The sequence below is a fragment of the Mchenga conophoros genome, linkage group LG2, assembly GCF_057382185.1.
Source record: "Mchenga conophoros isolate Kocher_MC1m ecotype Shallow Benthic linkage group LG2, M_conophoros_male_GT1.1, whole genome shotgun sequence".
NCBI classification, from domain to species: Eukaryota; Metazoa; Chordata; class Actinopteri; order Cichliformes; family Cichlidae; genus Mchenga; species Mchenga conophoros.
The window spans coordinates 34865680-34880196 of record NC_140527.1 but is presented as its reverse complement, the minus strand read 5'-3'; the positions used below and the strand labels follow the sequence as shown (position 1 = coordinate 34880196).

General features: G+C 41.5%; 2 protein-coding genes across 2 annotated transcripts; one reads left to right on the top strand and one right to left on the bottom strand.

Moving 5' to 3' along the window:
• Positions 1-326: 326 nt before the first annotated feature.
• On the bottom strand, positions 327-8723 carry fibpa (fibroblast growth factor (acidic) intracellular binding protein a). The gene is made up of 11 exons (XM_085242996.1): positions 8135-8723; positions 7964-8048; positions 5301-5499; positions 5027-5153; positions 4677-4777; positions 4322-4455; positions 3336-3444; positions 3163-3226; positions 2988-3074; positions 1112-1209; positions 327-579 (listed from the first exon to the last, which is right to left on the bottom strand). The coding sequence occupies exons 2-11, from the start codon at positions 8046-8048 to the stop codon at positions 510-512; spliced, it is 1074 nt and encodes a 357-aa protein (XP_085099122.1). The 5' UTR covers positions 8135-8723; the 3' UTR covers positions 327-509.
• Positions 8724-11109: 2386 nt separating this feature from the next.
• Positions 11110-13595, top strand: ccdc85b (coiled-coil domain containing 85B). Its single transcript, XM_085297679.1, has one exon. The coding sequence runs from the start codon at positions 11842-11844 to the stop codon at positions 12442-12444; it is 603 nt and encodes a 200-aa protein (XP_085153805.1). The 5' UTR covers positions 11110-11841; the 3' UTR covers positions 12445-13595.
• The last annotated feature ends 922 nt before the right edge of the window (positions 13596-14517 follow it).

Here is a 14517-nt window from a genome sequence, read left to right as displayed (position 1 = left end):
TTAAAAATCACAGTCCCAGCTGGACTAACTGTGCCCCCACCCCTCATCCAGTTGGTCCCTATTCCCATAAATACACAGAGACACCCCACACACTGACTGGAGTCACAGCCTGTCGTGCATGTGATCCGCTGGTCCTCTTAAAGTGAATTAGTGAATAAAACGCTAATTCAGTTGGAGTCAATATCAAATTCGCTGTTTTCACTTCTTAAGTATGGTTCACCCAACCCCCAACCCCCGGTGAAAGATCCTGGGGGGGGGTTAATCACAACATCTCTTCCTTCCAGAATAAACATGAAACATTACATAGGAAATAAAACAGAAGGGCATTTTTAATGTAAAATCTTAATTTTATTTACAAACCAAATTTACAGACAACGTTGGGGGACGCTAGGAGCAAAGCAGGCAGACAAACATACAGCGATGACGGAAGAAGCAGAGAAAGCACATCCGAAGGAGCGAAGTAACGCCATAGCAAACTGAAAGGAGACGTGAACTGCTAGGAGAACTCTTCAGTCGTGATACATTTTGAAGATGCAGCTTTTGACGACGCCCATGTATCTGTCCCACACAACTTGATGTCTGAGGGCAGAAAAGAGAAAGAAAACGGTGAGTAAAAGGAGTGAAAAGAGGTGCTCCAAATTTCATGTCAGACTGTAATTGTGAAATCAGAGTGAAGAGAGTAAATGAGGCAATCTGTGTCCCCCCTGTGTATACTGGTGGGGGAGTGGGGGGTCTATGTTTCTTTTTATGAATATGTCTTTGTTAAGCTTGTAGTGGTTCAGGGCTGTGTAAACCCTTAACTACATTCCTGAGTGTTTGCACGAGAAACAAGGTAACTACAGTTTAAGAAGTCATGAGCAAGATAGGGAGACACCCACTGGCAGAACAAGAGCGTCAATTTTTGGGAGGGTTTTAACATACAGCTTCACGCTTCAGCAGCGTCTAACACCACCATGCATATCCTTATTCGGTTATTTGAAGTTTTCCCCAAAAGCTCTCTATGAAAATCACAGCTCTATTTTAGCACAGGATACCCCGGGGGAATTGATAACCTGGGTCGGTGCCAGGCTCTGACTGATAAGCTTCGGAGAATAAAAGCACATTAACTCACTTGAATGTGTCGAGTATGTGTGCAGAGTTGGTGTAATGAGTGAGGTAGAGTTTCATGTCCGCAGCTGACCACCGGTCTGAACGGCACGGCTCAATAAACTGTGGGATAAAAGGAGGTGAGAAGGTTACAGCATAAAGCCTCAAAGGCAGACTGATGCTGGGACAGACATTAAAGTATTCAGGCTGGCTGAGCCGTCTTTACTTATATATATATATATATATATACAGTGGGGCAAAAAAGTATTTAGTCAGCCACCGATTGTGCAAGTTCCCCCACCTAACATGATGACAGAGGTCAGTAATTTGCACCAGAGGTACACTTCAACTGTGAGAGACAGAATGTGGAAAAAAAAATCCATGAATCCACATGGTAGGATTTGTAAAGAATTTATTCGTAAATCAGGGTGGAAAATAAGTATTTGGTCAATAACAAAAATACAACTCAATACTTTGTAACATAACCTTTGTTGGCAATAACAGAGGTCAAACGTTTACTATAGGTCTTTACCAGGTTTGCACACACAGTAGCTGGTATTTTGGCCCATTCCTCCATGCAGATCTTCTCGAGAGCAGTGATGTTTTGGGGCTGTCGCCGAGCAACACGGACTTTCAACCCCCGCCACAGATTTTCTATGGGGTTGAGGTCTGGAGACTGGCTAGGCCACTCCAGGACTTTCAAATGCTTCTTACGGAGCCACTCCTTTGTTGCCCGGGCGGTGTGTTTTGGATCATTGTCATGTTGGAAGACCCAGCCTCGTTTCATCTTCAAAGTTCTCACTGATGGAAGGAGGTTTTGGCTCAAAATCTCACGATACATGGCCCCATTCATTCTGTCCTTAACACGGATCAGTCGTTCTGTCCCCTTGGCAGAAAAACAGCCCCATAGCATGATGTTTCCACCCCCATGCTTCACAGTAGGTATGGTGTTCTTGGGATGCAACTCAGTATTCTTCATCCTCCAAACACGACGAGTTGAGTTTATACCAAAAAGTGCTACTTTGGTTTCATCTGACCACATGACATTCTCCCAATCCTCTGCTGTATCATCCATGTGCTCTCTGGCAAACTTCAGACGGGCCTGGACATGCACTGGCTTCAGCAGCGGAACACGTCTGGCACTGCGGGATTTGATTCCCTGCCGTTGTAGTGTGTTACTGATGGTGACCTTTGTTACTTTGGTCCCAGCTCTCTGCAGGTCATTCACCAGGTCCCCCCGTGTGGTTCTGGGATCTTTGCTCACCGTTCTCATGATCATTTTGACCCCACGGGATGAGATCTTGCGTGGAGCCCCAGATCGAGGGAGATTATCAGTGGTCTTGTATGTCTTCCATTTTCTGATGATTGCTCCCACAGTTGATTTTTTCACACCAAGCTGCTTGCCTATTGTAGATTCACTCTTCCCAGTCTGGTGCAGGTCTACAATACTTTTCCTGGTGTCCTTCGAAAGCTCTTTGGTCTTGGCCATGGCGGAGTTTGGAGTCTGACTGTTTGAGGCTGTGGACAGGTGTCTTTTATACAGATGATGAGTTCAAACAGGTGCCATTCATACAGGTAACGAGTGGGGGACAGAAAAGCTTCTTACAGAAGACGTTACAGGTCTGTGAGAGCCAGAGATTTTCCTTGTTTGAGGTGACCAAATACTTATTTTCCACCCTAATTTACGAATAAATTCTTTACAAATCCTACCATGTGAATTCATGGATTTTTTTTTCACATTCTGTCTCTCACAGTTGAAGTGTACCTCTGGTGCAAATTACTGACCTCTGTCATCATTTTAAGTGGGGGAACTTGCACAATCGGTGGCTGACTAAATACTTTTTTGCCCCACTGTATATATATATATATTTTTTTATTTTTTTTTTTAAAGAAAATCTCACCTTCTCTACAAGATCAATAAAGAAATCTCTGACATCTTTTGTGTTGGTCAGCTTTGCAGCTATGTTGATGAGGCCTCTGGAAAGATTCTGCAGAAACAAAATTACATTCGAAACTGTTATTTCCTTTTCACAGTTATTCTCACGGAATATCATAAAGATACTTATCATCTCTCACCTTGAAACTACCCTCCATCTCAATGAAAACTTTCGTCTTTCCTCTCAGGGCTGTACAGACCAAACTGAGCAGAAATAAGAGAAGAAAGGAAAAGAAAACAGATTAAAAAAATTCAGAAGCTTTTTCAGGAGTCAGCAAAACATGGAAGTGTCTGGAAAGCGTGTTCCTGTTACCTTTTGTGTTGATCGAGCAGATCTTTGTCAGTGATTAAAATCTTCAGCTCTTTCAGTTCTTGCAAAAACTCTTTGTCAAGATCGACGTCCATGTCTTCCACCATGTTGTCTACAGGAAAATTCAGACACTGTCAAGTTAGTTTAATGGGAAATATTTCTAGAAATTATATTTTAAATATTTGTGTTCTTATAACTACTTGGTTATTAAGTATAATGACTCAGATGCTACCTAATATTATTCCCTCTTTCACTCTCCTAATTGTTAACCTGGGAATTTAAAATTCATCCTCTTACTGATGAAGTAAAGCCTGAAGGACCTCTGGTGGTCAGTAAACCTCACTGACAGAGCCATTGATCTAAACTTTATTTAGTAAACACAATCAACATATAGTTACCGGCTTTGTTAAGGTACACCTTGCTAATAGCAGGTTTGACCAGCTTTTTACCTTCAGAACTGCCTTAATTCTTCATAGGGTCAACAAAGTGCTAAAAACATTCCTCAGGTTTGACATGACAGCATCACACAGTTGCTGCAGATTTGTTACTAGTGAGAAGATGGGTACAATATCTTCATAAAGGGATGGACATGGTCAGCAATAGTACTCAGGAATGCTGTGGTATTTAAATGATGCTGAGCTGGAGCTAAGGGGCCCAAAAAGTACCAAGAAAATATTCCCACACCATCACACAACCACTACAAGCCAGAACCATTTATGCAAGGCAGGATGGATCTATGCTGGCTTTACCTCATAACATCACAACAGGAGTCGAGACTCATCAGACCAGGCAACATTTTTCCAATATTCTATTGTTCAATTTTGTTGAGCCTGTGTGAATTTGAGCCTCAGTTTCTTAGCTAAAGGGAGAGGTACCCAGTGCGGTCTTCAGCTGCTGTAGCCTATGTCCTTCAAGGTTTGATACTATGTGTGTTTAGAGATACTTTGGTTCTAATCAAGTGGTTATTTGAGTCAAAACTAAGCACTCACCAACAGCCCCAACTGTCCAGTTGCTGATAAGCTGACCGGCACAGAAAGCAAAATCCTGGAAACTGAGGTATTGCAGCTTTCTTTTTCCCGTCTCAAACCGATTGTTGGCAAAGAAAACGATGGCAGCGTAATCCCTGTGATAAAGACAATAAACACACGGCATTTAAAAAAACACAAAATAAAACCAAGCAATCAGAGCACCCAATCTTTTCATGTGGTATTTCGTTAGAATTTGTTGCAAAATAACATATTAATTCATCACAACACTACAACATAACAGATTTTAAGTTATACAACTGCTGTAAAACACAAGCCTGAGGCAGAAGGCTTGTGCTCTGTGCCTGTCGCTGATTACCTTGCAAGTTTGTCAGACAGAAGAAAATGCTGACGTATGTTCTCCACCAGGGGTCCCTTCAGCTCTTCGACAACTTTGAAAACACGTTTGAAGTTGTCGAACTGAAATTACACACACAATGCAAGAGATTTACTAATACTGAAAGAATCTGCTCCACAATCAGAAATCCCACCACAACTAATAAAATGTACCCAGAGCTATAAAACCAAATTAATTGTTGAAGCCGGCACACAACAGGAGCTCTGGCATGGTTTGATGTTTGTTTCAACACTCAGCTGTATCCTACCATTCAATAACACACTGCCGGAGCTTTAAAATATCAATCTTTACAATGCACAGTGAAGACTTACCTGTCGTCTGCAGCTTTTTAGTGTCACACTTGTCTTGGCACTGATGTCGTCCAAGTCTTTCTTTGTTCCCTTGGAGAGCTTCTTTCCCAGGACCTCACGAACAAATGTATCATCAAAAGCATAGTATCTAAACAAGGCAAGAGACACAAAAAACAAATTGCCATGAGAAGAAACGTAGCATAAAGGAGGAGGTTTGGCAAATAAATACAGGAATAGAGAGTTGTGACTCCTCTGAAATAAATGGGTTAATTAAATTAGAGCGTCATGGCCGCACCTCTCTATGAGCATGATTTGCCGATGAGGAGGGATCTGGAACAGCAGCTGGTTGGCTAGTTTGGCCGGACTGTGCAGCAGGCGCTCACACATCTGGAAAGTCCTGTACTGGTCCATGGTGTCACTCAGCAGGACATCTTTACTTGCCTCACACTCGTCCATCACTCCTCCCTCCATGCGTACCTTCACTGCATCGTTCACTGTTGGATAAATCACACAAGCGCAGTTCAAATGGTTGATGAACCGATGATGCCTGAAGTTAAATGTGATAACATGAATGAACAATCACTGCTGTGCTGTGAATAATCAGCAGCCTGAAACAGCTGCTGCACCATATTTGGGCATTAAACCCTGTATTTCCAATTTCTTTACCATATTTGATTCTTAAAGTTTACTTGTTCCTTAAATTAGTCTTATGATACTTAGAAGCCACACGTGCGTGTGTTTAAACACTGTACCTGACCTGAAATCACCACACCTAACATGTGATCCTGCTAGGCGCACCCAGTAAACCCCGTTCCAAAGAGAGAACACCTACTCCTATGTTTAATACTGATGAGAATGGAAACAGTGGATGGATTCATGAGGAGGGTTTGGTGCATATTTTTATTTATAATGGGATGTCTACATGACTGTATGTCACATGTATTTTTTAACACCTGTTCTCCACTTACTTGATGAAATTATTTAGAGATAACACACTTTTTCACCTTCACATGGGGTGGCAGTTACACCAAGAGAGAGTTATACATTGTGTTACTTATCCTAAATTAATTTAACCAGTAATTAGCTTTAGTAAATCCTGCCTGGCAGCTTCATCTTCATTAATCTTTGTTCAATATATCCACCATACCTCCTCTGCACATCTCCAGACTATCTCAGCCTCGCCTCTCTAACTTTGTCTTCAAGAATTTGAAGCAATCTAAACTTTTTTGTTCGTTTTCTTTACAGACAGAGCAGCGTGTGTTTGTTTGCTTTGTTCAGATTCATTACTGCAATTACTTTGAAGTTGAAAAATTAAGCCTTTAAGCATCATTTGTGCTTTCTGACTGGGTCCCAATGAGGATATCAAGCCTCATCTCTGAATCTCCTAATTAACACACCCCATATTATGACTAAAAATTAATAACAAAACTAATAAAAACTTTAACTGGAAGGAGTAAACACAGCCTGGAAATAAACTAAATTGAAACACTCAACAGCACTGTCAGAAACAGTGAGCAGATCACAGGAGACAGAAAACGATCTGCCTGACTGAAGTATTTCTGTGTTCTCAGAGAATGATCGACCTCTGTATGCAGAGCTCTGCCTTCAAGCTCAAACTATGGATTAGGTGGAATCATTACAAATGCTCAATAGCTCCTATTGCAATCAAACTATTACAGTCTGATTATGTTTTTATGTTTGTTTTTTTATTTCTTATGTGTATTTGCTTTGGTGTAATGCGGCAGCCTAACTGCCAAGTCTGAGCTTAAATATTACACTAAATCGTCTTCACTGTAGTTTTTTTCCCTTGCCTTCTCAGATGCTTCATTTTAACATTTTTAGACGCCTAAGATGTGAAACCATTATGTATTTCACAAAAGTATCTTATTTTCTGTAAAAACAAGAACATTAATTAGTTTTAAAAACTGAGGTCCTTCACTGATCCCCTCTCGACTGTTTGGTTTCAACACTTTAATTTATTTTATATAATTAAAGGAAGCCAGTCACTCTGTAATTATACGTTTTCAACAGGCTGTGTAGCAAAATCATGGCCCAGTCATTTACAAATGTGTTAAGAGGTGTGATCAGTATTTCCTCCAGTTAAATGTGGCTCAGACCAAAGAACGCTTATTGATTTTTGGAGGAGGCCAAGTCCCCCTGTTCCTGCACCATTTCTCAATAAAGGTGACCCATTGGGAGAAGTGCAGCCATAAAAATACCTGGAAGAGAAATTAAATGCTGTTTCAAATACAGATGCATTGTTCAGAAAGGGCAATCATGGCTGTTTTTTAAAGTATCTTGGAAATGCTTTATTCAGTTTCTTACTGAGTCTGTGCTTTTATTTTCTGTGACTTGCTTATTTGGCAAAGCCTTAATCTTTAAAACCGGTGAAAAGTAGAGAAAACGGTTAAGTTGTCCTGTAAGATTACCGGGCACCACCTTTAGTGAATTTCAGTATCTGTGTGAAATCAAGCGTCCTCTCAAAGGGACAGACTGTCGTTTTAGAATCTCAGCATCCTTTACATATTAACAACTACACGTTTCTATCAGAGAGAAGGTTAAGTCGCCCCACAGTTAGCACTAATAGACTCAGGCAGTCATTTGTTCCATCTCCTGCTGTATGTTTTAAATAACTTTTAACCATTTCCCTCAGTTCACTGTAGGATTTTGCATTCTATGTCTGTACTGAGTTGGATCACTGTCTGCAAAACAAAGTGTCACATGGTGATGTTGAAGCTTTATTACATGTTATTACTATTTTTGGACTGCTTTATTATTCTGAACCACCCCTTAAAATATACTTTGATACTTGAGGTGGATGACCTTCAGGCTGGGCACCTCTGCTTTGACTGTGTTAGCCGCCAACTCCAGGTAATCACACACTCTTTATATAAAAACGCATCTATTAATAGGATCGTTGTGACCCAGACTCTCACATGTGTTTAGCGTTACCCCTACCTGTGTATCCGTCCAACCACAGCTGGTAAACCTCCTCATCCATGATGGTGGTGTTACCCACGAACACATCCAGCTCTACAGACATCTGCTTAAAACAAACAAGAAAAACATGTTTATTGTTTAGCTCAGGTATCACCGGCATATAGCTGATTAGCTCGGGTGATATTATACCTTGTTCTCAGTGTTCTCTCAGGTAGCTGGCGGCGATAAAATCGTGTCTGCAAAGTGAACTATTTAATTCTATTAGCTGGGCTTAAATTTGCTCTCCATGGCTTACTGATTAGCTAACTTCCTCCATAAAATGTTAGCCTCCGGAGCTAGCCGAGCTGCACAGTTATCGACGGCCAATAAACGGGCAGCACTGCGGCGAATTAAGACCACGTTAATGTGACGATATGACACGATTATTAAGCAGCTTTTGAATTTACAGTAACAACGTCTATGAAATATTACAGCCCGTGAGAGACACGAGTGCGTAATGTCAACAACAGCAGTCACGTAGCAGATACTTCCGGTTCTATGATGTCACAGGAAAAGCTCCCGAATTAAAAATATGTTTTTGTTTTTTGGTTAATTTAAGTTTATTTTAATTTAATTGCCATTTTAATTTCTTTCCCATTTTTCTATTAATCAGTATTTCGGTCGCATCTTTTTTGTATCGTGTGAAATTCCTTTGATCGTTTATGTCCGCTATGTTCATTACCTTCCTTGCAATAAAGCTATTGTTTTAGATACCTATTATGTCATCGTCTTATCACAAAACTCAGGCACTGAAAACATTCAATGTACACGTGACTGCTTTTTATATTAAATAAATAAATAAATGTGTTTTTTATAGTGTATATATATAGTATATATATATTCATATTAATACAGAAACATACTTCTTTCCAACTCACTCACACCTCTATCAACACACTCAAGGCAAATAATAATAATAATAATAATAATAATAATAATAATAATAATAATAATAATAATACCCCTGCTCCCCCGGAAGATCATACAGTGGCCACAAATGACTGAAAGAGAATACTTTTGCTGCACATATTGAAGGATATCTCCTTTCTCAGGAGCCCGGCACGCCTTTTTGTTTACAGCCTCTGTGTTGGTCTTCCAGTTCAGCCTGTTGTAGACGTGGACACCCAGGTACTGGTACTCTTCCACCACATAAACACCCCGTCACAGGATAGAAACGGGTCGTATAACAGACGTCCTCTTCCTTGTGAAGTCCATCACCAACTCTCTAGATTATGGTGATTCTATTTTATTTATTTATTTTTGCAGGATTTTGCTATATCTACATATAGCACAGCCCTTCCCGTGTTTTTTTTTCTTTTTCAATTATCTTTCATTGGCTTAAACATCAGTTTTCTCGGTGTGTGGGGGGGAGGGGGGGTCTTGCTCTTTTTCCCATTAACAGTTACTGCAGACGTCTCACATGACTGTGGGCAGCATGTGACACAACTATGAGACGCCCCTGAGGATTACCAATATGAATAACACACCATTCATCTGTAGTTTTTTAGGAGCTGATCATGTGCTTTTAAGGTGTGGCTCTGACAAGTGAATACGTAATAATAGGTAATGTTAGTGCAGACAAAACGGTAACTTCTGTGATAGTAGAGTGTTTAGATACATAGAAAATCATTATCATTGAAAGCTTGACAAATGGCCTTCAGGATCAGCAGTTTTCTTTTATTTCTTCAATGTTTGGCCTCTCTTCTAAGCCAACGTCTACTTTGATTGACCATCCAAGGGGTGGATTAGAGGTGAATTACCCTACAGTAACTCAACAGGTAACATTCATATAAAGAAAGAAAGACTTCAGTGACCAGAAAAGAAAATCCGAAAGATAATGAACGATTATGTGAAGACTCAAATTACAGCACTGCGCCTGGCAGCCACACAGTACCCTATTGTTGATCATTTGTTCCCTAAGTTATTATAAAATGTGTCAGATCACAGATAGGCTTCTTTGTGAGCACCGGGCCCCACAGTGCTGTGCGCTTTGCTTGCTGCCTGCGTTTACACAATCTGCTCTTTTCCTCTGACGATTAATCTAAATAAATCCCCGTAAATCCCTCTCCTCGCCCTCCCTTTCTGTGTTTCTGCATGTGTCCTTCAAAAAAGAAAAATCACAACACGGGAGGGTGAAAACGAATCAGCCAAACACGCCTTTTTTGTCGACTCTCCTGCTGCGCATCAACACTCTCATTTCTAACCTCACATGACACCCTGATTCCATCCCCAGATCCCCCTTGCGCGGTTAACACCCTACATTGTTGTGGCCTCAGTGAAACAATGGAGGTGGGACAGAGGGCGGAAGGATGTGGCTGAATGCCTCAGCATAAACCCATGGAAAAAAAGGGTCTGCAGTCACACTTTCCGCCAATGTTCTTTGAAAAGTAACAAGTACAACCAGGAGTCACTCATGCACTCCACTGTCATAGACATGTATCTGGTTTTTGAGGATGAGATCATTCTAATGAACAGGAAAAACCGAAGGAAGTGGGTTTACACAGGCTTTTCCTATCAATTTCCTTCATACATTTCCAACTTGTTTTGGTTTCATAGCATGAAAAGGATAAGAAAAAAGAAAAGAAAAATACAATAAAATAAAGAAATAAAAAAAATGGGTTTGAATCCAAATGGGGGCGCACACGTTCCTCATTGAGGGAGCGCGTGGAGAGAGGATCTTCCATGTCAAATCTCGTTATTTAGAGTGGAATTAGATGAACCACAGAGCTTTAGATTATTAAATGTTGCCATTTACGGCTACAAAACAGGCTTAAATAACGCAATGTGGAATTGCCACACTGCGAACATCAGAGAAAACCACAAACAGTTCTGATTACTAGCTTATCTAAGGAAATTTGCCAAGTTACAAATCCTGATAAAGCAGTAAAGTTTCCTTTAAAACCTCTACAAAATAAAAGCATCTCTGCTGAGCATCGCGGCTTCACTAAAACGCGACCAAAACTAAAAGGCGTCACTCGTTACAAATATATAATCTAGTTCAGCGGTGCTCTCAAAGCAACATTTGTGACAGTTCTTTTCTTAAAAACAACAATCTGAAGCTTTTATTTTGAAGGCTGCTTGTACTGGTCTCCGTCAGAGCTCCAGCTTCACACGCAGCTCGCTGCTTAGCGGAGTCACAGCCGTGAAAGTGGCGGAGGCGGACATTGTTGTGGTAACAGTCCATCTCCGGAGGATGAGCACAGATGATGATGTACATATTTTGAGCGGTGAGCTTTGTTTGTTATTTATTTTTTTTATCTAAACAATGAATCTTTTTTAAAGAAAAAGGGGGGTAAAGCTGCTGCGCCGTGCGGACTCCTGCAGCCACCGGAGTTCATTCAGCTGAGGCGAGACAAGCACAGCCCGATGAGACGATGCCAGCGGTGTAGAAATCACAACATCTGCAGGGTGTGCTTGGTCAAGCCTCCGTGGACTCACCGGGCCTTTGTCCAGAAAAGCCCACGGAGCGGCTGTTGCCTTCAAAAAAAAAACTGCGCGGGGAGGAGAAATAAGGGCTGCTGTGCTCCCGGAGGCCTTTGGAGAAAGCAGCCTGCTGCTGAGAGGATGACAGATTGACATTAATAGGGGCTTGCGGTGCGTTTTTCACACACGACCTCATTAAGGCGTTATCCACGGAGAACAGCACAAAAAGGGACTGAAGTCACAGCCTTGGAGATAAAGACAATCTAAATAAAGACACCACATGTTTCTGCCTTGATTTTACCTCCGGTGATCAAATACATTACATCTGGATTACAGCGGATGCATGTGTTGAGCATTAAATATAGCCACATCTCAGCGCTTTTAATAGATTCTCAGGTACCCATAGGTGTCGTTTTTTACTGAAAGAAGAAAAAATGGGTAGCGAAGGTGAGATAATAAACAGAGAACTGTCAAAGATGTCGGACGAGGACTTGCTGGCGTGCTCCAAAGAGGAGCTGGTGAGCCGGTTGCGTAAAGAGGAGTCAGAGAAAATATCGGCTCTGATCCAGCGCGGTCGGCTTATCAAAGAGGTAAATAAACAGCTGCAGGGACACCTCCTCGAAATCAGGGAACTGAAAGTCATCAATCAGCGCCTGCAGGAGGAGAACACGGAGCTGCGGGACCTGTGCTGCTTCCTAGACGACGACCGGCTCAAAGTGAAGAAGCTGGCCCGGGAATGGCAGCTGTTCGGGCATCACGCAGCCAAAGTGATGCGGGAGGACCTGGGCGGGTACTTGAAAAAGCTCGCTGACCTGGAGCGCATGCAGGACGGGCTGGTGAAGGAGAATCTGGACCTGAAGGAGCTGTGCCTGGTCCTGGAAGAGGAGTGTGTGAGCAGGAGTGACTCCAGTCCAGGAGGTTCCACCGAGCTGAATCTGCCCTGCATGGTGGCCCGGGACCTGGGAGATGGGAGCTCAAGCACAGGCAGCGTGGGAAGCCCAGACCAGCTTCACCTGGTGTGCTCACCTGATGACTGATGGCAGGTGTGTGTCAGCAGCTGAGGACTGGAGGGAGACAAAGGTGCTCTGTCAGATAGTACAAATTAATCTGGAGGATTAAAAAAAAAAAGCATTAGGGCTTTCTGAATGCTGCAAAGATTTGTGTGCCACTAGACTTGAGACTCTTTCCACATTTCAGGACTTTACAAAGACATTTATTAGATGTTTGCCAGATGATAACATGTCTAAATTTTACAGTGTTTTTTCTAAAGATTCTCCTGAAAATTCTCCTTTTTCAGTGGTCTGTTGTTGAGAAAAAATGGGACCAAAAAAGTGGGTCACATATATAAATTTATCTCATGCACTGGATTAGCCTACACTGGTAGAAGCCTTTTTCTCAATTGCACTGGACAGCGTTATCTTGGATCTTGAAAACACAGATCTAAAGATTCATTTCAATCCAGTTTCGAGCCATATTTAGTCCTCTGAATTCCAATAGCACTGAAACAAAGGAAACTATTTGATAATTGCTTTTTTTGCTAATGATGTGTAATATTTTATGCACTCTCGCTTCCTCAGGACAGGATTGGAGTGCCATGTGTGCATGATGATTGTCACCATTTGTAACAAAGCCTGTGAAGCAGCCTGACGTGAAGGCCCTTTAGGTTTCCTGAGGGGTGGGGCTGCTGAGAATAATGTAACACGTGCAGACCTACACACTCACTTTGGATCAGGCATGGTAGATGTTGTTGGACCTCACGCAGAGCTGAACTGAAAAATAAGTTCTGTCACTATTTTTAAAATTCAACTGGAAAACTCTTTGTATCAAACTGGAAGGTCTACAAGTTTTGGTTGATTTTTATTCTGTTTAAGCCGAGCTGTTTAAATTCTTTTTTTTCCTTCTTGTCTTTGTTTTTTTTAAATGAAGTTGTTGCTGAATTATCATAAGATTTGTTAGCTTCTTCTTCTGTAACTCATGCTTTGTATTTAATCTGTAACATTAGGAGCAAACTTAACTTCAGCCCTTCTTTAATCTTGATTTGTCTGTATTAACTAGCTTTACTAACCAGTTTCAGTTTAAACCATAGCACCTGGATTACAAGAGGTTTATTTTGTTGTTAGCTGTTTATTGGTGGGCTATGCTCGTAGTGCACTGAAAAGCTTTAAATACAGTGGCTATGACACTCGGGGCTGTTCTGACCTTTCTTTGTGTATTTGCCTTGCAGAAAACATGCATTTAACATGACACACACGACAAATTGATTTCTGCATTTGTTCTGACCTTCGTGTCTGAACCAACTGCGCTTGATTGATGCTGCCTTCATGCCACACTGACTGACGTTATGGATATTCATCAGTTTTATTTTTGGAGCCCTATTTGCACAGTCTGGAGAGCTGATGGGGGTGGAGGGGGGTGATGCTTTTACCCACTTACTGATGCACAGACGTCCTTTGACAGCAGCGTACATACAGATTTTTTCTCCCTCGTGCTCTCCAGCTCTCAATCTGACTCTTGTTCCATCTCCGCCTCTCTGCCTCGCTCATCCCATTTTAGCAATTCAATGCTCTCTGAGCCGTGTATGTATTAGCAAGAGATTCACTTCATTTTAGGGTAACAGAGGCCACAGTGTTGAGAGTGGAGGGTCAGAGAGTGGCCAGCAGAGTTTGTCAGCGCATGGTGCAGTAATCAAACTCTCTTACTCGCTGCCACTAATGATTAATTCTGTATTTATTACTGTGTCAGGTATTTTCTCAATTAACTGATATGAAGTATGGCCTTAACACCCAGAGTCAAAGGGTAATGTCTTCAAAGTATTGGATTTTTTCTGATCAACAGTCTGAAGATGTTAAGATCAAAGACCACAGAAACCTGGAGAAGCTGCAGTCCAGGGGCGGAGCCAGGCAGGGGTCTGGGGTGGCACTGCCCCCAGAACCAATAATGAAGCTTATTGGGGGGTTCTTCGCACATAATCATAGGAGTTAAGAAGTAATCAGACACAGCTGGGTATAATCTTAACAATCAATTAATGTTTATCAACAGTTAAAAAATAATTAAATTAACAACCATTGCATATTTCTTTTAAAATGATTTAAAATGTGACTGTATACGAG

Bases quoted from the DNA above. Each gene is read 5' to 3' on its own strand.
- fibpa (XM_085242996.1), bottom strand. From the start codon at position 8,048: ATGTCTGTAGAGCTGGATGTGTTCGTGGGTAACACCACCATCATGGAT. The intron at 4,456-4,676 runs GTAATCAGCGAC...TCTTTATCACAG, and splicing joins CTGTCTGACAAACTTGCAAG to GGATTACGCTGCCATCGTTT. The intron at 3,227-3,335 runs GTAACAGGAACA...ATTTCTGCTCAG, and splicing joins CTGCTCGATCAACACAAAAG to TTTGGTCTGTACAGCCCTGA.
- ccdc85b (XM_085297679.1), top strand. From the start codon at position 11,842: ATGGGTAGCGAAGGTGAGATAATAAACAGAGAACTGTCAAAGATGTCG.